General features: G+C 46.7%; 1 protein-coding gene across 11 annotated transcripts in view; it reads right to left on the bottom strand.

Annotated features, from left to right (window-relative positions):
• The window catches only part of TCF7L2 (transcription factor 7 like 2), a 184,621-nt gene that overhangs the window by 91,383 nt on the left and 68,313 nt on the right, over positions 1 to 24,925 (bottom strand). For all 11 annotated transcript variants that reach the window (XM_080912288.1, XM_080912281.1, XM_080912287.1 and 8 more), the window contains one exon: positions 22,522 to 22,623. In XM_080912288.1, coding sequence (XP_080768414.1) covers positions 22,522 to 22,623 — 102 coding nt within the window. The remainder of the gene's footprint in view (positions 1 to 22,521; positions 22,624 to 24,925) is intronic.

A 24,925-nucleotide genomic window follows, 5' to 3' on the forward strand; every position in this document is an offset into this window, starting at 1 on the left:
ACCTAGACAGCAGAGGGAAACCAGACCGTGGTAGACCAGGCGTGGTACACACTAATCCACTTTATTGGCAGAATGCGGTGGGGACATACAAAAAGTCAGGTATGGTCTATCCCCTAAGCATTTCAGGGGAGGATTCCCAGGCCACCACACAGAGGACCCTTCAGATCTCATCCCCATCCCAGCCAAGCGAGAGAAAGAGCCTGTGAACAGACCTTAACTGATAATCCTCCAGGGCTGCAGAGATGGCTCAGTTCATAATGCACTTGCCACCCGAGCTCAAACACATGAGTTCAATCCCCCAGAACCCATGCAAAAAAAAGCTGGGTATGACCATTATCCTCCTGCTGGAGAAGACATAAGGTTCCCTGGAGCTTGTTGACTGGCCAGTCTAGACCAGTCAAGCTCCAGGTTCACTGAGAGATATGTGACTATACAGAAGGTAGGTAGAAGACACTAAATGTTAGCCTCTAGCCTTCACACACCCACACACACACTCCCGCACACAGAAGCACACATGCACACACGTCAACTATATTCAGCCTTAGGAAACTGTCCACTGAAAGTCACTGGCGTGCCTTCTGAAAGACACCATGACCAGAGATATTGTACAGGGCAAAGGCAGGATGGGGAACTGAGTTTCTGAATCATAACAATAACAATAATAAACACAACTTAATAATGCAGCCCCAGATGCTGACCCTGTGAAGATTCCTTGAGGAGGAGCCAACCTGAAGACTTTAGACCCTTTAATAAATGAGGTGAGGTCTTCTCCGCACCCCAGCTTTGCAGGGGCAACTGCTGCCTCACCCTCCTGCAATGGCGGACGGCAGACTGCGCTCACAGGGGCCGAGCAGTCACCACTCTGAGCAATGGCCTGACCGTGGAGCACTCTCCCCAGCATAGCTCTTCCTGTATATTTTGGGCTCTGTGATCACATAGTATACCAATTAACACTTCCTCATCTAGAAACACAGTCTTCTGGGAAACACACTTTCTCTTCGGTGTGGCCGGGTAGTTCTGCCATAGCTTGTAATTTTGGCGAAGGAAGTGACTTCCTGTCTGACAGGAAGCAGATGCCAAAGCTCACTTTAGCTGCCTGCAAAATTCTTGTGGAAAAGTTAAAGAGAGAGAGAGCCTCAAGTTCCCCTAAGGGAAGACAACCCCTTTATCAGGCAGAGCCCAGCTCTTCCAAGATGGCCAACCTCTCCCCTGACCCCTATTTATTAAAATGAGTTTATCTAACAAACAACCAAGCACATTCAGGTCCTGAAGAAGTAAGTCTGGTTTCTGCTTGGGGAACAACAGCCCTTTCAGAGCTTCTAGGACATAATGACCAGTTGAGTTTTGAACTTTGCCCAGATAAAGGCTGATACAGCAGGCCGGGCTGTTTGCTTCTTTAATCAACAAAGTTCAAGTGTGAACAGAACGCTGGCCTCCCTTTGTGCCTCCAGCTTCCTCCAAGACAAAGTTACTTTTCTCCCTTTATTAAGCACTAAGTGTATTTTTACAAGGGAGCCTGAATCCTTAGTTTTGTTTTTAAAAATTCCAACCACTTGATGGGGGTGGGGGGTGTTAAGTTTACTGAAGCAGTTTTTAGGAAGAGCAAACACTAAGGAGGCTTACCAGTTGAAAGCTAAAATTTAAATCGTTATCAGAAATCGTACTTCCTTCCCTAAGCCCCACCCTCATATCCACCAGAGCAGGTACCTACGGCAGCCAGCCACCTCTAAAAGCTGATGTTGTGCAAAGCTAACGTGTGGATTTCAGAAACAATGCCAGGCTGTGGCTCGGGCTGACACCAAACCCCTCAAAGGGCACCCAGGACAGAGGTGGACGGCACGTGGTACACAGAGCAATCTGCAATTGTCTTGTCGTTTCCTGGCATTTTAAATAGTTTCCTCTCTTTCCCTTTCCAATGTGCTTCTCTGTTTTTCTGTTTTCCTCTCCCCAAGCAGTTTCCCCGGCCAGCCTTGGGCAGTAAACAGTTAATATTCCACTCTCCCCTGCTGCCTTGGAAAGCAAAGGAACAATTGAGACATTGTCCAGTGAACAAGACTCCCAGGGACGACATTTTTGTTTATGCCCCAGTTCGCAGACTTTCCACTGGGCACGGTAAAGCCTGACCCGCACTACCTACGGTCCCAGAGCTGGAAGGGCCCTGCTTCGTTTGTTTTAAAGCCTGGCAGTCTGTTTTTGATTCAAACCCCAAACTTCCCCTCCCCTGCACCCCGCCTTTTACCCCAGAAAGTTGCCTCCTGACTCTAAGGCTCTGTTGCAATTCCTTCTTGGAATCTTCTGCCAAGAAAAGTAACAAAATATTTTTGAATACCAATGTTTGCATGGTTTGGTCAAAAAGGGTGGGGGTGGTTGGGTGGGTGGGAGGAGTCCAGACAAGTGGCCCAACCTTGGAAGCCAGGGTGTTTTTAACGGATTCACAAAAAAAACTCCTCTAAATGGTATATAGGTGAGTGGGACCAAAGATGAACTCACACTCGAACTCTGGGAAGCGGAAAACATTTCAAAATCCACAGAGCCTTCAAAACACCCAAACTTTAGGCTCAAAAAAAACCAGTATCTTTTCCCAGTCCAGGTCATTGACTGAGGTACCATTAAAACCACAGTCCAAAGGTCCCCCACCACCAGCCTTAACAGCTATGGGCACAGGCAAGGGTGGGTTTGCAGGCTTGGGGCCGCTCTGTGGCTCTGTGCAAGCATGCTCAGCAGTGAGCCTCACCAGCTTCTACTCCTGCGGCAGCTTAGGGTTCAAAAGGGTGGCGGCCACTCTGCACACAGACAAGCTTTCCCACTGGCTCAGGGCTACTGTGGGAAGATGTGAGGGAGTATGCATACACTCAGGAGCACAAGGTACTCTCACACAGGCACACACAGTGGGCAACACAGACACACACACACACACACACACCAGTACAGGTGCACACACATACATACAGGTGCACACAAACTGGTATACACACACAAACACACACAAAACCCACAGGTACACAGATACATACACAGTTGTGCCTCATAGTATGCACACATACACACAGGTGAACACACAGTGGGTGTGTGTGTGTGTACACATACAGGTATTTACACAGTTGTACCACACACAGTGGCACACAACATATAGGTGTATATAAGCAGGCACATGCAGAGGTTCATATACAGGAGGTGTGCATTCACACAATGGACACACACACACTCGAAATCAGATTCCTGACAACGGGAATACCAACTCCCTGGATCCCCTCATTATTTGAATCGTAGACACAGCACTTTTGAGCAGGATGCCTGCAGATGGGGTCAGGGCTACTCCCACCCCAGAGCACCACATAGAGGAAGTCTGCATTGCCTGGGTGACTCTGCTCAACCAGCCTGGTGCCCCTCTCTTCTCCTCTCTACTCCCAGCCCAGCCTTTGGCTATAGTCCCACTGTGTGCTCTGTGTGGGACAGGGGTGCACAATCCTTCATCCCTGGCTTCTCCGGCATCTGTCACCAGGTGGTGATGCTTTCATGGCCCATTTGAATGTAACATGCCATCCCTTACCTTTTCAGGAGAAGGAGGAGGGCCTGCTATCTGTCTGTTGTAAGTTCTTATTACCCAATTTCAGTCAAAACACAGGATTCCCAGAGCCAGGGGGGAGCTGTGACCATTTCTCTTGCTTCTGGGTCCCCCAACTGACCCAGTGGAAGGCAAAAGTGGCAGGAACTCCTTCTTGGCAGGATAATCAACACCGTCTCCAGTGTTCACATTCAGGAAGCATTTGAGCTCTGGACCCTCCAAAGTTTAGAGCTGGCTTGTGTGTTTGCTCCTCAGAAGCCCCAGGCCCAGCCTGCCCAGCCTCCCCTGCTGCCCCATTGGCCGGCTTTACTTCCCAGGAGCACCAAGCCCTCTCTGGAATCACCTCACCCAATTCCAGCTGAAAGTCAGCGCAGTAAACGAGGCCTCACCTCCTACCACACTAAGACTGCTGGAGCCTGAACCTCTATCCAGGAAAAAGCCGCCCTCTCCCCTGAGTATCAGTTTCATTGCCTATAAGATAGGAATAACATTTAACAGCTGAGGTTCACAGTAGGGAAACTTACAAGTCGTCTGCCTCAGGTTGTAAGTTGTCAAACTATTACTTTTGCTTTACTATTTATCACTATATCCATTTGGGTTGTGGTATTTCTTGGGTTGCTAATTTGGGTGTCTGTGCTCTCACCTCATCCCTGCCTTCAACAGGATGGAAGCCGCGGGATTCTGCTGACCAAACCCACCTGGCAGAGCGCATCCCCACCACTGCTGGGGGAGAGAAGTATGAATGAAGGGGACAGTTATCTGCCATCTCTCTTCGCGTAGCCAGCTCCTGCCCATCCAACGGCCAGCCCACCGGTAACATCTCCTGCAATGACGGAAGGGGCCAGGGGCAAATAGGAAGACTGGCCCTGTGGGGAATGGTCTGAAGGCTTCAGGCGCACAGAAACCATTCCAGCCCTGGTCACTGGGTTCTCAAATCTTTTTCTGCAGTTAAGGAGATGATGGAACCCAAACCCCAGGAAGTGGCTGGAGCTCGCTCACCCGGCGTCCCCTCCCAGCCTGCACACTCAAAGTGCTTTTTCTCCAAGTGGCAAATGAATCATGTCAGACCAGAAGCCATTTAAAAAGTACATGCTGTCAAAGAGCCATACTGCAGCATTCTCCATTTATTAATTATGCTATGGATTAGGATCAAAGTTGGAGAAATCTTGGTGTACTTGAAATAAATGGCTTTTGTGGTTACCTAAATCCTCCAAGTCCTCTGGAATGTAACTCCTTAGGCAAAAACAGTTCCCAGACTTCTTGACTCCCCCTACACACCACACCACACACACAAACACACACACACACACATACACACACACTCACTCACACCAATAACTCAGGGAGGTTGATGGGTCTGCCTCAAACCTGTGGGATGTAATTACTTGGGTTTTATTTTATTTTTTAGTTATGAAATATGCAACTCTTTCTCTTGATTGCCTTCCCAGCTCTGGGTTCTTAGTTTCTGTTGATGAATCTTAAAGACCCCCTTCCCACTCCTCTTTCCTGTCCTCTGACCCTCTCCCTCTTTCTTTCCAATTCAATTCAAACTCAAAATAACATTGAGTCAGCAGTGCTGGCTCATGTCTTTAATCCCAATTCTTGGGAAGCAGAGGCAGGCAGATCTCTGCGAGTTCAAGGCCAGCCTGGTCTACTGAGTGAGTTCCAGAACAGCCAGGGCTACACAGAGAAACCCTGACTGGAAAAAAAAAAAAAAAAAAAAAAAAAAACCATCAAAAGGCCAGTGGTGCAGCTTGGTGGGGAGGGGTGACTGGCTTCAGTCCCTAGATCCACATGGCAGAGGAAAAGAACCCTGTGATTGATATCTGACTTCCATGTGTATGTGCTCACACATTAAATAAATAATAATCAAATGTATTTTTAACTTAATGACTTGGGCTACCTGAGGTGGCCATGGGTGGCAGAGGCAGGCAGATTTTGTGAGTTCAAGACCACCCTAGTCTATATGTGACCCATGCAAGCCAGGATTACATTGTGAGATCATGACTCCAAAATAAAAACATAACGACTTAGGAAGATGTCAGGACTCAAACTCCAGGTTAATTTTCGTGAAAGTGTCAGGGTGCACCAAGTTACCAAAGAAGACTATGGCTGAGATACTGAGGGCAGCCATGGTCCAGACTCAAAGATTAGAATCCTGGCTCTGCCTCTCAAACCATCTAGCTTCTTTAGACCGTGAATTTCTTACCTCTAAAATGGGGATGGGAACACTTACTTCAAGAGGAACTGTTGGGAAGACTGACAAGGTTAAGTACAAAATACTTGCTGGAGCTTTATACCTCATCAATACCTGACGACATGACTTAGGGCCACGCTGCCAGGCAGACTTCTGCAGTCCATGCTTTCTGTACCTCTGACTCAGTGATATTTTTTTTTTAAATATTCTTGAATCGTAATTTAAAACCAACTCCTTGGCTTAGATGCCTGGGGAAAGTGGCTTCTACGGTTGTGGCTAAAGTAGCTGATGTGTAAGCAGAGTCTGCGTTCCCTAGGCTGAGGAGCCATGCCATTAACAAAAAGAGGAGGAGGAAGAGGAGGAGGGAGGAGGAGAACGGCAACAGCACATAAAGAACAATTCCTGGGAGCACCATCTGTCCTCCACCCGCATGCCACAGAAGCACTCATAAATGCTTAGACACGTGCATATGCATGGGTGCGCGCACACACATCCACACACATACACACACATGGGCACTATACAGAACCAACCAGAATTCTTGCAGCCTTTGTAGAATCTGGAGCTACTTAGATACAAAATGAAAACACAGAAGAAGAAACGGATGCACTCAAATCAATGCCCTGAAATGTAAAACGTATTTCAAAATCTATCTGTACACAGTTTAACAACAACACAAAGTACAGAAAAGTATTTTCATTTCTTACAACCTTCTCTCCAACTTAAATACAGCGCATCCGTAAATGAACACAGAAAAATTACTGGATTCTTTCAAATAAAGACATGAGTACATTGGGTGTACCAATAAATATACAATATGACCCTCAACCTCAGAAGCCAAAGAAGCACAAACCAGATAAAGTGGCACCACATAAAGAAGACCTCAGGCTGGTGGAAGGGTAGTTTCTGCTTCAGGAGCAAAGGTATTCATTGTCTTAGCCCAGAGCCAAGCAATGTGGATTTAAACCCAAACCCAGAAAATAGTTGCTCTATTCCTCTGTGTTAGTACAAGCCCTGAGAAAAGCCCTGCTGACAGTCAGTGCATGCTCACCCAAGGGCTCTTACTACTGCACAATGCAGAATTTTAAGAGGCTGTAAGCAGGAACTGGAGAGGTGGCTTAGTCGTTGAGAGCACTTGACATCTTACAGGACTGGGGTTCTGTTCCCAGCACTCACAGGGCAGCTTACGCAGTCTGCAACTCGAGTTCCAAGGGATCTGATGCTCCCTTTTGGCCTCACAGGACACCAAGGCACCAGCATTCATGTGGTAGACATACATACAATAGATACGCGGTCGTGGTGAAATTAGTGGGCTGGATTTCAGTGGACAGCACGGGGGGGGGGGATTCAAATACAGTGGTTTATTAAAAACAAAAACAAAACAAACAACAACAACAACCCAGTTGTATAACCCATGAAATAGAAAGCCACTAACATTGATCGTGAGATGCTACAGGTTCAAGTTCACACACATGGGCAGCTGTCCAGGCACCCGCATGTGACCAGGGCTATCGCTGAGGGAGGCTCGCAGTAATATGACTCCCTCTGTTGCTTGCTGTCTATGTCACGAGTTCATGTCTTTTTGTCCTAAGAACTCACAGAGCCTCATTTCCTCAACACAGTAATTCCACCATCATATAATAGAATAATCTACCTCCAACAGGACTTGGGGAGCAGATAGAGAGACACAGGGCGGTAAGGTATCCAGAGATCTAACTCGCCTTTACCTGCATATGCTTCCATGAGTGTATTCCAAGGACAGGGCTCTGCATTCTAACTCTGAGTTCAAATTCCAGCCCTGTTGCTTGGGTTTCCTCATTTCTAAAACAGGAGTGGCAACAGCCAGTCCCTTACCGTGTTAGAGGGTTAAGCTGGTGATTACTGAGAAAGGTGTCTGCATGTGGCCGAGCGCTCAGTGACAGCCAGCATGACCACAATAGCACCTGTGTGTCTCGACACCTCTTCAGGGATCAGTTCAACTATCAAAAATGTGGGCGTGAGTCGGAGAGGTGTTTGCTGCATAAGCATGAGAAACTGAGGTTCATCCCCAGACTCCATAAGAAAGCCAGGCGTGGCCATTCTTAGAATCCCAGTGCTGGGAGGCAGAAACAGGAAGATCCTCACTGGCCTGCCAGCCTAAGTCAATGACCAAGTGCCAGGTAAAAATAATATCCACTTAAGGAGGGAGGGAGGGAGAGAAGAGAAGGAGGGAGGGAGGGAGGGGGAGGGAGGGAAAGAAGAAAATAAAAAGAAAAGAAAGATGACATCCTAAGGAAGAACCCCAGAGGTCAACCTTTGATTTCTACACACACACACATGTGGACACACACATGCATACATGTGTGTGTGTGTGTGAGTGTGTGTGTGTGTGTGTGTATATGCACACACATACAGATACAGATACTCATGAGATGAGAGCTTGCTACCAGGAGAGTTATCAATACACAAATTCTAGGATAAAGTCTTAATAGCAAAAGAAAAGACAGCAGGAGGAGAGGGGCTGAGAGAGGAGATGCTCTGACCTGTGACTAGACAGTCTTGTGTCCCTGTCACTGTGACCCTGGAATGAAGCAAGTCCAAAGGTTCTCCAAACCTTTCAATTTGGCTCTTGGTTTGAACTCTGGTATATGGGCCTGAGCCGAGCAGGATCCTGACTTGGACAACTGAAAACCCGTGCCAGAGACTTCACACAAGCATCCAGACACCAGAGCGCCAAATCCAACCCTGCTGAACTCGTTCATTCTGTCCAGAGATACAAACCCACACTAGCTTACAGGCCAGATTGTACAACACTCACTGAAACACTTGTGTTATAGAAGAAAAAAGAAACCCACTCTTCCAAATTAAATGTCCTGGTAGATTAAAAGTTATCACCTTCTTCAGAAACACCACCGTTTCCTTTTGTTTTGTTTCCTTTTGTGAGCCCATAGTTAACTGAAAGGTGGGGTGTGGACCCATTGCTGCTGAAGACAGCCCCTAAAGCTAACTCTGCTTCTCTTGCACTTCTTAGTTTCTGATTCTGATGAAAAATTGTCCCCTGTCCCACCTGCTCTGGTTATCTTTAACTGTCACTTTGACATGCCCTAGGGTCATTAAATCAACTGAGAAATTCCTTAGATCAGATTGCCCTGTGGCCTAGTTGGGGAATCCTCTTGATGGTTAATTGCAGGGAGAGTCAGGCCCAATGCAGGCGGCACCACCCTAGGCAGGTGGGCTGAACTTAAGAAAGCTAGCTAAGGAAAAGCTGGCTTCCCAGCCAGGCAGCTCCATCCTGCATAGTTCCTGCTGTACAAACTGTAAGTGAGGTCCTGGGTCAGAGGTCAGGCTGTGAGGCACAGCAAGCAAGCCTTGCCTTCAAGTTCCTGCTCTGAGTTCTTGCCTTCACTTCCCTCAGTGATGGACTGCAATCTGGAGATGGGAACCGAAGTTAAGTTCGCTTCTCCCACTAAGTTGCTTCTGGTTGAAGTGTTTTGTCTCAGCAACAGGAACTAAGCAAGAATATAGTCATTGCATTTGCAGCCAGCTTTTAGGGACACGGGAAGTGGGCAAAGTGGTGCACCCCTTTCATCTCTGCGCGCAGGAGGCAGGCAGATCTCTGTGAGCTCGAGGCCAGCCTGGTCTACATGGTGAGTCCAGGACAGCTGGGGCTATGTAGAGAGACCTATCTCGAAAACAAGAGTGGGACAGACATACCAGGGCATCTTCATGGGCAGTACAGGGAGGGAGCTCAGTTTCCATAAAAAGCACCAATGCCAATGTGAACATCGTGGTGTCCCACGCTCTCCAGCGTCACCCGGGACAGAGCCACACCCATCCAAACCCTTGACAGTGGAGTCCTGGCATGCTGAGCCTCACAATCTGTGTGTTGCCACTGCAGGCGACCCCCACCAGATCTACAGGGACACGCAGGACCCTCAGCTCCAGGACCTGGAAACAACACTCTGCGTGTTCTGGGACTGTATGGCCATTTGTACAACGTTTTAGTGAGAAATGAAGAGAAGCGGTCACCGCGCTGAGAGAGAAACAGCAGGTTTCTGCATTTGCCACTGATTATCTGCATAAGGAAACAATGTTTCCAAACTATACAAGTAAGCCTGGCCAAGAAACAAAAGAGTTTTCCAGCAATGATGAGCGAGCGATTGGGAGCCAGGGCAGAAAAGTCTGAGAAACCAAAAATATAAAATCAGGAATTTCATGAAAATACCTAACATTCATCTTTTAAATTCCCCAGGACCGCAGGGCCGAATCATAGAAACCCCTGTGTCTACTCCAGCCTCCCTTTACAGATCTCCCTTTACTGAGAAAGCAGTCCCCTGCTTATAGGAGCTCTCAGACTAGCTCAGACCGACTTCGTTCTTAGAGAGGACAGGTGTGTTCTACACCCGTGGGCTTCTGTGTGCAACAGTGACAGACATGGGTCAGACCCCAGAACTTTTGAGATAAATAAAACCAAAATTTAAAAGGATATTTTTAAATGTAGCATAAGCCTAAAGGCTTGAGTAATTCTATGAGATCTACTTTGGCCATAAAAACAACACAAAACCACTTCAAACTAGTTAAAGTGTTGCCCCCCCAGGATAATCCAATACTGGAGCTGGCTACACAGAATTACACAGTGCCATCCCAGCATCCTCTCTGCACCCATTCAATCCTCGGCAAATGACAGTCTTCCACTCCAGGACCAGGGGCATGTGTACACCAAGGCAAGGATGCGGCTGTGTGGAAACTGCAGAGTACCACAGTGAGCCACAGATTCAGGCTCTGCATTAAAATGCATGAAGACGAACAAACCTGTATTGTATGTCTGTTCCTGTCAGTGGGCAGGACAGGACCCTGTCTGCCATGGCCAAGAAGTGGCAGTGGGGCCATCGAAAAGGAAAGCAATGTAGGCACCGGCATCCTGCTCAGCACTGAGTCCACCTTAAGGTCCCAGCTGGAAGGACAGCACAGCACATACCTGCTGGTCGCCAAGGCTACACCTGCCAAGCCCTTGCCAAATGGGACAAGAAGCCCTGTCCAAGCGGAAGTGGCTTCTCCCAATGCCTCAGACAATGCCTTGCAATCCCCCACACCACCGAGCTATGACACTTAGCGGAAAAGGGCTGCTACCATGTCCCAAAGAACTATCCTGGGAGTCTGGACATGTGGCTCAGTTAACAGGAAGCTTGTCTAGCAGCAGGGAGCCCTGGGTTCCATCCCCAGCACGCACGGGATATGCTGGCGTATGCCTGCAGTCTCAGAATCGGGTGTCCAAGGCCTCTCAAGGCCACACAATGAGCTGGAGGCTAACGTAAGCTCCATGAAACCCTGTCTCAAAACAAAACACTATTTTTGTTCCTGAGTTCCAACAAGGTTTCCCAGGAAACCTAGCTGTGTTCTCAGTCCATTATGAGGTATGTTTGTTTATACATAAATTTTATTTTCTGCCCCCACTCCCATCAAGGCCAGCTTCTCCCTTGAGTAGCAAACAGCTTGGGAACAACACTTCACTTACAGTCTCTCAGAACTCTGAGCGGGGGCCCAACATCAAAAGCCACAGAAAGGGAAGGAGTCAGCTGAGACCTGAGGACAGATGGAGATAAGAGCCAAGGGTCCGCCCAGTCTCTAGAGGGCATGGCAGGAGCAGAACCCGAGAATACACTGTGGGGTTTGGTCCTCTCCTTCCTTCTCTCTGCTGCTCAGTTAGAGGCTACCTTCACCCTCAAATTCAGGTAATACAATGGCTATGGGGAGTCTAAGGAGAAAAGCTTGTGTTCTTAGAGTCGCAAGGGCAAGAGGCCTTTACCTCTCAGACCCACGGGGCTCCCATTTCTTTTTTATTACACCACCTCAGTGATGTATCTAATCAGTGCCCGGATCCACCTGCTATGCGGGTCTGGGCTGGAAACAGATTGCATCACGCTGTCTGGGGCTGTTTAGCAGTAGCTTGAGATTGCAGGACCCTGCAACTGGATGGACAGGAAGCTTCAGGGTAAGGTGGGGCTCACATGCAGACCATTAGTGGTCTTCGGCTACCACCAAGGAGCCAGACATTGGACATTTTAACTAAGACATTAGCTATATTGTCATATGCCCAGGCAACCAAAACATGATTGGGTATCTGGACTTAACTGGCCTGGGCATTGTCAATCCTGAGTCCTTAAATATCATAATCAACTTTCAGTCAGGTGTCAGAGCCAAGTGTCTGTCTGTAGCTGACCTGGGTCTTTTCCCTAAAATGAGATTTAGGCCCAGATTTTCAGAACTACATGATAGGCTGTATATAAGGTTCCCAAAGGCCATAAGTGTAGGAACCGTGGGGATTCAAGGATATCGGCACAGGAAGTTAAAAATTTGGGAGCTAAAAAGAACAGATCTACACCAAGTGAGAGACAAGTAAGGATAGACTGTGGTAGTGATGGCAAGGGGGTTGAAAAGGAGCGAGAAACACACACACATACACACACACATATATACACACATACATATATATACACACACATATATATACACACACACGCACACACACATACACACACATATATACACATACATATATACACACACATACACACACACACACACACACACATATATATACACATACAGACATACATGCACCCCCCACACACACAGAGACATGTGCACACAAAAGAGAAAGGGTGGGTTATCAGCACACAGGCTGGGCTGAGAGCATGGAACAGGAATGTGAGAGAAAGAAGAATCAAGAATGAAACATGTTTAGGCCGTGAGCTATTGATAAAGTCTGCTGACCTTTAGCTTGATTCTGGACATAGTCATTTTCCTACAGCATCCAAAGGGAGGGCGAGCCTGGCAGACAGGATTTGTACCTGGGGAATTAGTGGTCACTCTTGCCAGTGATTCCCAGGCAACTCTTCCAACTCAACAAAACCCTCCACGTAAAAAGCTGGGAGTGGCCACATGAACATCTGTAACTCCGGGGCCATGGTAGGTAGGGACAGGAGGGTGGCAGGGGCTCCTAGCTCAGCTCCGGAGTTACTGAGAAGCCCGGTCTCGGGGAATAAGGCATAAAATGATAAAGCATGACACACAGTATCATCCTTCCCTGGCATCCTCACACATGTGCATGGGCACACACACATGTGAATAGACATCGTATATGAGTATCTTTGATAACTGAAAAATACAGGGCTAGAGAGATTAGTCAGTAGATAAAGAAGCTTGTTGTCAAGCCTGAGGATCTGAGTTCAAGCTCCCAAGATCACACAGAGAGAACTGACTCTTATGCCGTGTTTTGCATTACAGATGATGACGTGGAAGTCATTAACAAGTCAGTCACAAAATAACTCCATGAGCCCTTACTACAGCTTTAGCAAAATATACCAACAACCCATCAATAACCAATTCCTAGATTTCCCATTTGAGCCCTTTGGGGGTTCAGGGGCCTCTGTCCCAGGAGTCTTAACCAGAAGACAAAAGCCCCACACCCTGACTTTCTGGTGCTTTCGTGTAACCACGCTCCATGGAAGTGTTGCCACGGCAATTAGACACATTTGGCTGTGAGCAGAAGTGTGTAAGGACAGATTATCAAGTTACTGGCAAACCTTACCACATATCATAACCTCAAATTGTGTTTCTCCAAAACCACATCAGATAGAGAGAAAACACACACTCAGACAAGCGATGTGCTAACCCAGGCTCTGTGAACACTCTGGCCATGATGAAGTCACACTGGGTCCAAACCAAATTAGCTCCAGAAACTGGTTTTCTGCCTAATTAACGGAGCACTGAAGGAGGAAGGGAGAAAGTCACATGCAGAGAAATGAGTCACTGGGCTCCTTGGCTTCAAGAAACTTACAGTCTGGATGGAGGAATAGGCAGGCCCCAAGCACAGAGTTAATCAGCAAGACAAGAAATGGCAAGCAGGAAGCAATGGGTGCCAAAAGAACACTTTTGTTTTATTTACTGGAAAGATAAACATGGCCCAAACCATGAGCTGAGCTCTAAGACCCACGTTAATTTAAAACAGGCTTCTGTGTTCGGTAAACAGAGCAGGTGCTGATACCAAGTCAGCTTCACAGAGAAAGTTCCCATCTTGTCCCTTTATGCTAAGTAGACCTCTGCAGAGATGCCACCCCTCTTCTGGAAGGGGTCTGAAGCCCCCCACAGATCCAAGACCCAGTGAGAGACTTACTCTCCTTGCAGAACCCAGAGCTTGCTGAATCTATTTTAAGAGTGAATCATTTTTTTTTCCAGTAACCTTATTAAAGTCTGTGAAACAAATGTCAGAAACACTAGCTAGCAGGGATCTGCCAGAGACTCTTCCACAAAGCACACCAGGACCCAGCTCTGAGAGATGGCAGAGAGCCAAGTGAGGCTGCCAGCCCTCCCCCATTTGCTGTGGGCATATCTTTCACACAGGAGCCAATGGCCTCTCTAAAAAGTGGGTGTGTCTGCCCAACAACCTAATCTGGGGATTACAGGACTGACCAAGCTCCTTCACCACATCAAAATAACTGTAAAAGCAATATTGTAACTAAAGTGGTTTGTGAAAGGATACACCTGTAATCCTAACTCCCCCAGAGGTGGAGCCAGAAGGATTGATAATTTTAGGCAAACTTGGGCTACATAGTAACATTGTATCTCAAAAAGAAAAAAAAAAGAGATGAAAGAAGTAATTACATCAGAGACTGTAATTAACAGAGATTATGAGTACACTCAAGGCCTCTGAAATAGCCCTGGAAAAACTGAGCATGCTGGGGTAGCAAAAGCAGATGTTGTGTGTGAATTATCTTAGATGACGAACTGTGATCTGGTGAACCAGCAGCAGCAGCTGCTGCACGTGAAGGCCTTAAAGGTGAAGCCCCAGCAAGATCAACCCTGTCTGCTGAGTTCTGGAGCAAGGGGAGTTAAGGGTTCAGCTTTCTAGGGAAACCGAAACCTTTCCTTTTGCTAAGTTCCCCCAGAGAACCATTCTAATTATGGAAATCTGACACTAACATCTTCATAGCTGTAGGTGACACGCACAGAATTGAGACCTTTCAGGAAGATAATTTATGGCTATGTACCAAAAAAGAGCAATTTTTTATAAACTCTGTTCCTTTTCTAAATTCTTCTTTCATATCTATATCAAAAGAAAAGGGCAGGGGGAGGACAGAGATGTATAAAGGACCAACAATATGGTACTGATTACACAAATCAGAGCAAAATCACGTTAAGGATGCCTATGGGTCATTAAAAGACTTAAAAATAGCACTGACGTGAATAAGTACTTACTGACTTTAGTAGTTTTTGTTTTAAATAAATACAAAGCTGGAGCCATTGAACATGGCAAGGAGCAGTAAAGTGTTTAGAAGAAATAGAAGTACTAACTTAGAAGAAAGAGCCTAAGAGGAAATATCTCTGAAACATGATACTGGGTGGTTTTCAAACTGTCTATGGCAGGTACCAAGCTTATTAATAAAGAATACTACAGCCACTTAAAAAATTGATTTTGTGGGGTTAGACCAATGGCTCAGCAGTTAAGAGCATTGGCTGCTCATCCAGAGGACCTGGTGTCAGTTTCCAGCACCCACATTGCAGCTCTGTAATTGTCTGTAACCCCAGCTGAAAGGGAACTGACAAATTCACAGAGACACACATGCAGGCAAGATAGCAATGCACAGGAAATAAGAGGCAGAAAGGTTCCATTAAAATATGAGCAATTCTCATCCTTCAATGGTCTAAGATTTATCAGCCACAGATGATATGAATAAGATATAAATGGGGAAATTCTAAAGAAAGATGGTGTTGGGGTTGGAAGAACAGTCTCTTCAATGGGCACAAGCAGAACTGAACATGGAAAAGATACAAGGAGCCAGTGCTTCAGAGAAAGAGGTCTCAGCACACAATAAATATGGAAATCTTCTCACAAGATACCAATAAAGAAAAACAGTCTCCACCAGAATACTTCCTTCCCACACTAGAATTCTCCAGGGCAAGTCAAATAGCAAACACCAATGGAGCTATCACAGAGGGGCAATGTAATGGATTTCAAGGTCCTCAAACTTTGGTTCTACTCTGAAGGAAGAGAACACTATGGAGGTTAAACAATTCTTTGTGGCCTGGGTTTCTGTCACTACAGTGGGGCAGCCGCCATCACACCAGAACCTAAACCTCAAGAACTTCAGAAATTCTGTAAGGACCAAAGGATGACTTGGCTGTTTGACCTTGGGCTACACCACAGTCCTGGCCCACTATGCACCTTGGGGACTTTACCACACACTTTTCTTTAGAGAGCTGTGGTTCCATCCATGGCTCCTTTTCCCTCCAAAAGAAAGCCTGGATGCCTAGTACTCTGTGCTAGCTTCCCACATAAAAATAACAAGCCTGTGCGTAGTGTTGGCATGCTTGCTTTAGAGACGAGACAGGCATGCTCACTGCAGCCTTGTTTGTGAAACGGGAAGGGTCTGACTCAGCTGTTTCCAGCAAACACAGGCTGAGTATTCGAGAAAGGTTGTCTGAGTTATGGGTAACTGTAGGGTGATGTCATTATGCAGGTAGGCGGGTCCAGCCTTTCACTGTATGAGAAGGAAGGGTAGGCATGGAAAAAGGCTAGGAAAGGAAAAGGAGGAGAAACAGGATAATCAACATGGAAGACAAAGATGATCCATCTCCATCTGCCCAGCTCTGAGTAGCCATAGGTAGTTATGTATACTTTCTAAGGGATGAGTTCCTATAGGTCAATTTATCTTATCTAGGTGGGCAGTCTTTGTCAACAGGTTGTAAGCTTACTGTGTGGATGGACTGTAGATTGAGAATTTAACATATAAATCTGATTGATAAATTATTGATTGTTGAGTCATGATTTCACCAGGCTGTGGAGAATGTGAGCTAAGTTCCCAGCTGGCAGGAAGCCTGCTGGGAGGGGGCGGTTCTCAGACCCCGCCATGGAGAAACAACTGGCTGAACAGTACCAGGCTGGAACTGGTAGACGCTCCTTAATTATTCCTGCAACAGGTAACTAGATTAAATAAATAGCTAAATAAATAAACAGCAAGAAAGGCACACACACTCAGCAGGGGGAAGGAAGACAGTTCACAGACAGGGGTGAGAAACTCTTTTAAAAAAATCAATATAGATTCTCCTTTTTCAGCCAAAATTCACTGTCTCCACTGAAATAAGTACACACACACACACACACACCCCTTCTGCAAGGTTCTAAGTCCAATAATGGCTACAATACCTACAACCAGAAGCCACATCTCAGACAATCTGGAAGCTGGCAGGGGTCCTGGAGCCACACCCTCACACAGACAGGTAAGGAGCTCCCACCGGTACGCCCCTGACAGCACAGGAAAACATGCACGCAGTGTTCTTGGAACCAGCCTACTCATATGCTGTTCAGTGTCTATTCAGTAGTTAAGATGGGGCACCTGGGACCAGGGGCCTTGTTCCATGTCCTGACTCCCACCACTGCTGAAGCACGCGGTCTTCCTCAGAAGAATGGTGGGGCATCTTAATCGGACGAGGCAACACCCAGCATCGTCCTCTGGGAGTATTACTGTTTGCCACTGGTGTCCTTGTTCTCAGAGTCTGGGAGGCTTTTTCCGCTCACAGCAAACCATCACAACGCATCTGCAGCACCAGTGAATGACTCCATGACGGAATCAACATAAATGTGACTTCTCAAGAAAGAGACACAGAGAGACTGGGAGACAGACAGAGAGAGACAGAGAAAGAGAGAGAGACAGACAGAGAATGTTCTGTCCCAAACCTGCCTCGTACAGTAAAAGGCATTCTCAGGCCACCTACCCTTTTCTTCTAATCTGGCGGTGGTTTCCACTCTGGTTCCATCCAAACCTGCCTATGCCCACCATTCCTAGAGCCTCCAGTGTAGCACAAGCACCAAGCCCTTCTTAGGCCCTTACAGATTAGATGTCATAGCACCAGGGTCTCTCTGTCTCTTCCCTTCTACCTAGCATCGTCTACTCTTGCTGCTGCTCCACGGCTTCCACCAACGCTTCGAATCCCACCTGTAGTACTTTCAGTCGTTGTGTACAGATATAGCTTATGGTGGGATGTTTCCATGCATGTATACCGTGGACATGCTTAGCCACCTCAAGAACGCATTCTTTGGCTTGCCGTTCCTTTAATGCCCACCTACACAGATGAGAACATTTAGAATCTTCTAGAATAGCTGTTTTGAAAGACCCAATTAAACCATGTCAGTCGTCATTAGCCTACTGTGCCGCAGAATATGCGAAGTCACCCTCCTATTCAACTGTACCCAGGTACATGATGCCCAGGGCCTTAAGCCCTTCCCAGGCACAGGTGAGGGCGCTACAATTTTTGCTAACCTTGACATCTTTCTATCACAGAGCCCCCCTGAAACATGGGAACATTAAAAGAAAGAAAGAAAGAAAGAAAGAAAGAAAGAAAGAAAGAAAGAAAGAAAGTTGGAGGCCTTCATGTGCATTTAACCACAAAGAGAATGCTCTGGAGGTCATTTTTAAATTAACAATGAGTAGGTCCTCCTACACTCTGCTATGTCCCTTGGAAATCCTTAGCACAGAGGGGCAGCACTGTCTGAGTCCTGCTGGCTAGGCAGTATCTTGCAAGGTTTCCAGTAGCCATCAGCATGTAAGCAATTGGGAGGGAGGGAGGGAGGGAGGGAGGAGGAAGAAAGGAAGGAAGAAGGAGGAGGAGGAGGAGGAGGAGGTGGTGGAGGAGAGAGAGAGGAACTGTCTGACAGGTTCTCTTCCTTGGGATTCTGTCTGCTTTCCCATTCCACTCTTCAATGCTCATTACACAACAAAACACCCAAGACAGAGAAACAGGAAAAATCCACCCCAAGGTAAAACTCCACACTGACTTCAAAAGGAAACCCCCAAGATAAAATTGTAAAAACTTTTGAAGCCTTTTTGCTGGGTTGTAAGACACATGCTATACCAAAATACCACCATTTGGGGTCTAGAATCTTTTTTTCTCTGGGTACAAAGGAAGTTAAATGAAGGCCTTTGTATAGCAAAGGCACCTGGGGTGCTACCCAGGGAACAAGCCCTAACCCCACAGCTTACCAGCAGCTAGGGGCAGTCTGCCAAGCCTTGCGCAAGACACTACCACCCAGCACAGCCCTGCAGCTCCTCCTTTAACTTGTGAGAGGGAAAAGAGTTAGAATATACATTTCAGAAATGTTGGAGAAAGTAAAGGGGGACACATTAGAAAACGGAGAGAGAGACATTAGAAAATGGAGGGGGTAGGGAAGGAGAGATTGAATATCTTAAAATGGGTTCCTTGGCATTTTGAGACTTTATGAAGTCAGTGGGTTGGGCAGAGTGAATGTGGGGAGAGAGAGAGAGATGCATAGGCTGATTCCTTGAAGGAAGGGTCGGTGTTTGATCAGCCAATCAAGACTGGGGAATGATCTCTTCAGTTAGGTAAACTGGATCCTCAGAACACAGATTGGGAACCGCCTGGTTATAATAAACAAGATGCCATCTGTTGGTTAAAGGAACTATAATAAATATATGGGGTATTTGGTGGGACAGGGCTTACATAAATATTATTGGATAGGGCCAGGTTGTGGCTCAGAAGCAGAATGTCTGCTTAGTCTGAGCAAAGCCCTAGGTTCTAACCTCAGCACCAGGAAATGAGTGAACGGATTAATGAATAAATAAACGAGTGAAAGGGCACACTGTTAGGTAAATTGAATCCTTATTAACTATTCCACAATCAAGTCTTTAAAGGGGTGTGTGTGTGTGTGTGTGTGTGTGTGTGTGTGTGTGTGTGTGTGTGCGCACGCAGGTGTCTGTCGAGGCCAAAAGTAGGTATCAGACATCTTGGAGCTAGAAGTTACAGGCAGTTTGGAGCCACCCAAGGTGGGTGTTGGCATTGCCAACTCTGGTCCTCGGGCAGATTTGTAATGCTTTTAACTGCTGAGCCATCTCTCCAGCCCCACACACATCAACTTCATATGGCACAGAAACCTTCTACCACATTGGGGAAAAAATACCTCAAATCAGATTACTATGTTCAGGAAAATACCTTAAATTCCCAAAGGGAGGGCTCTTTTTCAAGTGGCAGTCCTGGAGCAAGCTGCATTCTTAGCAATCTGTGACAGTCATAACCTCAGTGACAACAAACCCCTAACACTTCTCTATTTTTACAGTGAAACATCAGATGTCATTTAGAAACAGCTTAGCCCACAAGTTACAATAATCCAAAATTCGGAGAAATTAGGAAACAATCTGTAGAAGACTATTTTGAAATGCATCTGGTGATATGCTATGATTATGGTGACACTTTCTTTAACAGAAGGACAAACAAGGCATGAGGAAGGGCCCCTAGTGCTGGGAAGCCATCCACGGCCAGATCTGAACATGAACCAGACGCCTCTAACCACTGCACAAAAACCCAAATAATGCATGAGCCACACTTCACAAAGCTTCCCAGGCCAACTCAGACACTGTTCTCACTGTGGGATGGGTGGTTTTGGTTGACAACATAGCCCCGTGTCCAGTGAGAAGATAATTCAGCATTTTCCAAGTGTGGTCACCTTTTGCCCAAACTCACAGCTTTTTCCTTTCTCCTCAGCTGCTATGACTGACCTTCCTCCATAAGCCTATAGCCTCTACCAGATGGCTGGTCCCCAGGTCCCTAAGGACACAGCAGCCAGCAAATGAGATAGTGTAACCTCTACCAGCCATGGATTCTGTGGACGGAAGTGCCCACCTCAAAAAGTGATGTGTGTACTCCCAAGTGGTGGCCGTGATACATGTGCCTTATAGTAGGGGAAAGCCACCTCATTCTCCCTTCTGAGGCCCTTACCAAAGTCCAAACTGCTCCTGCAAAGACCATTTTCCCACCATCTAGAGATTGTCAATTTCCACTCAAGAAAATAAGACTCTGGTGACCTCAGTTGTAGCAACTGCTCTCACAGAATTTATAAAGGACAAAAAGGGACAATCATGACGACTCACACTTGTGTGAGGGTCTTGCTCAGCACTGTTATGGCCCATGGTCTTGCACTGCCACAGGGGGTTGGCTGTAAACACTCTGTTAAGGGTTTGCAGAGGTTACACCCTTCTCTGTAGGTAAGATGTGAGAAACTTTCAAGGAGAGCCTCCAGGGTAGAGAAATTTCAAAGCCTGGGCAGATGTTAGGAAATCCACCGGCATAGGAAAAAGTGAGCCTCAAATCACACTCCAGGACCCTGTAACCAACTGTGTGTGCTGAGATGTCTTTAACATGGCATTTGATTTTCCAGAGGAACCTGAATTAGCACCCTAAGCCAGCAGCTTCTTCAAGTGGCAGGCTGTCACTGTCCCCTATAGTGAGGCAGCTTACAGTAAACAAAACAGAGGCAGCCACAAACGTTACTCTCACCTCTCACAGTAGAGAATGTACTAGAAGGCCCCAGAAAGGAAGCAAAGTGCCAGATCCAGCCTTTGCTCAAGCTGCTACCTCGGTGTGTGACGTTGGGCAACTCGCTTAAGGCCTCTCTGGGCCTTGCTCACTCGCTCTTCTCTCCTGAAATCAGATTGGGCCTAAGATGATCTAAGCTATCAACTCCAGCCCTAGAGTCCTGACATCTCAGGAATGCACGTAACTACAAGCATCCACTTAATTGTGGGGTTGAAAGAGGGAAGACGCATCTAGCAGATGCCAGCCTCCTTCCTACATGTCTTATTTGTACCATGAGAAGTTAAGACATTTCCACCAATCAAGGTTCCAAATGTGGTTTTACAGAAATAAATTAGGTTCTGATACACACACACATACGGCTGAGGCCTGGCTCACTAAATAATATATGGTCAATTACAGCAAGCTACCAAATCAGGAGGTGGCCAGAAATTTGACAAAATGCATCTTAAGATTTTTCTACTTTAAATTATCTTGCAATTTTTAGAGATTCTGAGTAATGTAGAGGCCAAACATACTAATGGGTAACATTTTGTGATAACATAAATAAAAAATGTATGAATTATCTCCTGCTTTGCATAATTCTACCTGTCGTGAATTCGTTATAAAAATATGTCTTTCATTAATTATTTCAAAGGTCTGAAGTCCAGCTCATGATATAAATATATAGAAGGAAACGGATATTCTAATAAGGCTGAGCTACCTTCTCAGGAGGCTAATTTATAATCTTCCAGAGCCTACGATATTCTAGGAAAGAGCATTAAAAATATATGTTGGCACACACTTGGTGCTGTCATCTCTCAGTAAAAACAAACGTTTTCTGTGTGGAGCCCGCATGCTTTCAAAGCTGTGGGTACATGGATTAAGTTTAATTTGGACCTTTCTAAATGCATTTCTACTCTAGGTTTCCAGTCAGCCAGCTCTGATCCGGTTTGTCAGCCCTCATGAAAAACACTGCTTTCTAGAGCATATCAGGATAACAGGGTGGATGGAAACTGCAGACCAAGAACTCCTTTTTTTTCCTCATCCTTGCCTCTGCCTCACTTCCCCTAAAATGCACTTAACAACTGCTTCAGTACCATCTCTAGTTTCCCCCTGAAACCAGGAAGGATGTATCCTATTAACAGACGCCCACAAGTCTAGCTTCTAACCCAGAACACAGAGGACAGTGGGGGAAGGAAGACTCGGGAAATTTCCACGTGACAATCGCTGCGGTACAGTCTCGGAGTCGCGGAAGAGGGAAAGCTTCTCAGACAGACCGTGTCCAAAGCTAGTCTCCAGAAAAACATTTCTAAAGAACTGACAAATATGAGGTTTTTATCATCCAAAGAGATTAAAAAGGCATCTTATTCTTTGCCCCCGACAAAGGGGTGACTGTCACTGAGAGGTTACTCACAACGATGTGTGCTGGTGACGGTGAGCGGGCATCCTTGAGGCCTTGTCTGCTCTGAAGGCTTCCTGCTTGGACATCGAGCAGTGGCCATTTCATCTGAAGATACTAGAAGAAAAGAAACAATTAATTCAAGGAAGGAGAGCCTGTAAACTAGCCCTCCTGAGGACTAAGCAATATGCATTATTTAGCACAGAAAGTTTAAAAACAAACCAAAATGTGAACACATGCAACAAAGGATGAGGTATGGGTGTGTTTTCCTTAGAGCCAAAATCCGAAGGCAGAAACTTAACATTACTAACAAGCACAGTCTTGTCTTTGCAGGTTCAGTCACAGGGTGGCCCCAGGAAAAGGGGCTTAGTAGCACTGCCTTATTCAGTGGGGGGTCGCAGAAGGCATGAGAGAGATGGGGGTATGAGAGGACAATGGAGGAGATTGGGGAACAGTGGAGGGAAGTGGGGTACAGGGACAAACAGAGGGGGCAAAGGCAGAAAGCAAATAAAGAACCTCAGGCTGAAAGGGCCTAGAAGACCAAATGTGCTCTTTCGGGGGCCTTCATCTTTAAAACACCATCACCCCCCACTTCCACCCCCCCCCAGCAGAGTGTGTGGGCTCAGTCATGGTGGAGCACAGCGTCCTTCCACCAACCCAGGGCTTGGAAAACTAAAAACATTGATTTCTTGGCAGCAGATGTACACCCGGGGCACAGTGCAATTTATGCAGTCATTTCAAAAGAGCGGTGCCATTCTTAAAGGAGGGTGGTATTAGCAGGAGAGAAGAAGAAGGTATTAGAGGAAGAAGCCAGTGAGTCCACCCCCCCCCTTGCCTTTCTCTGGAGCAGGAGATGAACACAAGGCTAGCCACTTCTGCTGCAAGTGAGAGCGCAGCTGTCAGATGGTGCTGGGGTGTCGTACCATCTAATTCCTTCTTCAGTTTGTCAGAGGGGGAAACTGAGGTGAGGCAGGCTCGGTCCAGAGATGCTTTGAATGCTCTAAGGACACAAGACTCTAATGGATGAGCACAGTTTCACCAAGGAAACAGGATAGGATGCCTGTAGGGACACCTGTCCAAGCCAAGTCCCATTTCAAATGTCATGTGACTGAGTGTCTGTGTCACTCAGAAGGCATATATAGAACAAATGTCACAGTTCCAGAGACTTGAAGCAAAACGACTCATCTTGATATCCATCATAGAAATGAAAGTAAGTGTGTGTGAGGGACATTGCGGTCACACGTGGAGGTCGGAGAGCAACTTGCTGGGTTCCATTTTCTCCTTCCAGCAGAAGAATTCTAGGAATCGAATGCACACCATCGGGGGCTTGGTGGTACCTTTACCTACTGAGCCCTGGAGCTCTGCACTCAGGGACCACTATGAAAGCTCGCTCTCTGGTCCTCTTGCTGAGAATAAGGTGGCACAAAGATCCTGCCCTCGGGAAGCTCGTCCTTGTGAGGCTCACAGCCGAGAGGAAGTGGGATGTGGGCAGCAGAGTCCAGGCAGACTCTGAGAAAACACTGCCCAGGATAGATGTAGATAACTCTGAAAGATTTCTAATTAGAGAGACAACAGTGAAGGACAGTCCAGGAAGAAGCTTAGCTCAGACTCCATGTGGGAACAGAGAGGTCAAAGGGTCAGCAAACCAGAGCATGGTTCCTCGAAGCCACGCCTGTTCAGCGAATTAAAACCAAATGTGGTCATGCTTCACGTAGAAAGGCAACATGCTACCTGTAGAAGCGTCGCCTGTTTTTCCTGCCTAGATCCACACAAGGTGGCTTCATCTGCAGCTCTAGGCTTTTTACCAAGAAGCCCCTGGGGTAAAGTTTTAGCTTGTGGGTAGCCCCTGACAAGATCTTCCACCAGATCCGTTTCTGCCGACCTCTAGTTGCTGTGTTAAAGGGGACGCCATATTTATGATGGGAAAGTAGTTTGCCCAAATGTTGAAGGACATTGAGATTTCAGGCACTGAATCCTAGCAAGACTCTCCCATTCATCATTACCACGAAACCTCTTCCAAACTGGAGCCACAATAACCCCAAGTTTAAAACCCTTGAAGACAATTTCCACAGTACCCCCAGCTCTGTCTCCAGCCAGAAGGCTCTGGGAATCTGTTTTGCCCTGCCTCACCCTGACTTTTCCCATTCACACTTGCCACATAACTACAGGGGCTGCACTGGTCAAAACCACTCAATAGAGTCATTTCCTTGAGGCCAACCAAAAATCAACTCTGGCCAACACTACCTCTCCACCTCACAAGAACCCACTCACAACTGTGCAGAGCCGAATAACCGTGCCCACACCCCTGCCTTACTCCAGTGGGAGGGTCTGGTGAGTGGGTAAGTTTTCATCTCTGACCATCTGTAAAGGAGGTCTGATTGCATCCTGATGCCAGCTCTATTGAATTAGAACATTCAGG

Source organism: Micromys minutus (assembly GCF_963924665.1).
Source record: "Micromys minutus genome assembly, chromosome: 2".
In the NCBI taxonomy this organism is placed as follows: domain Eukaryota; kingdom Metazoa; phylum Chordata; class Mammalia; order Rodentia; family Muridae; genus Micromys; species Micromys minutus.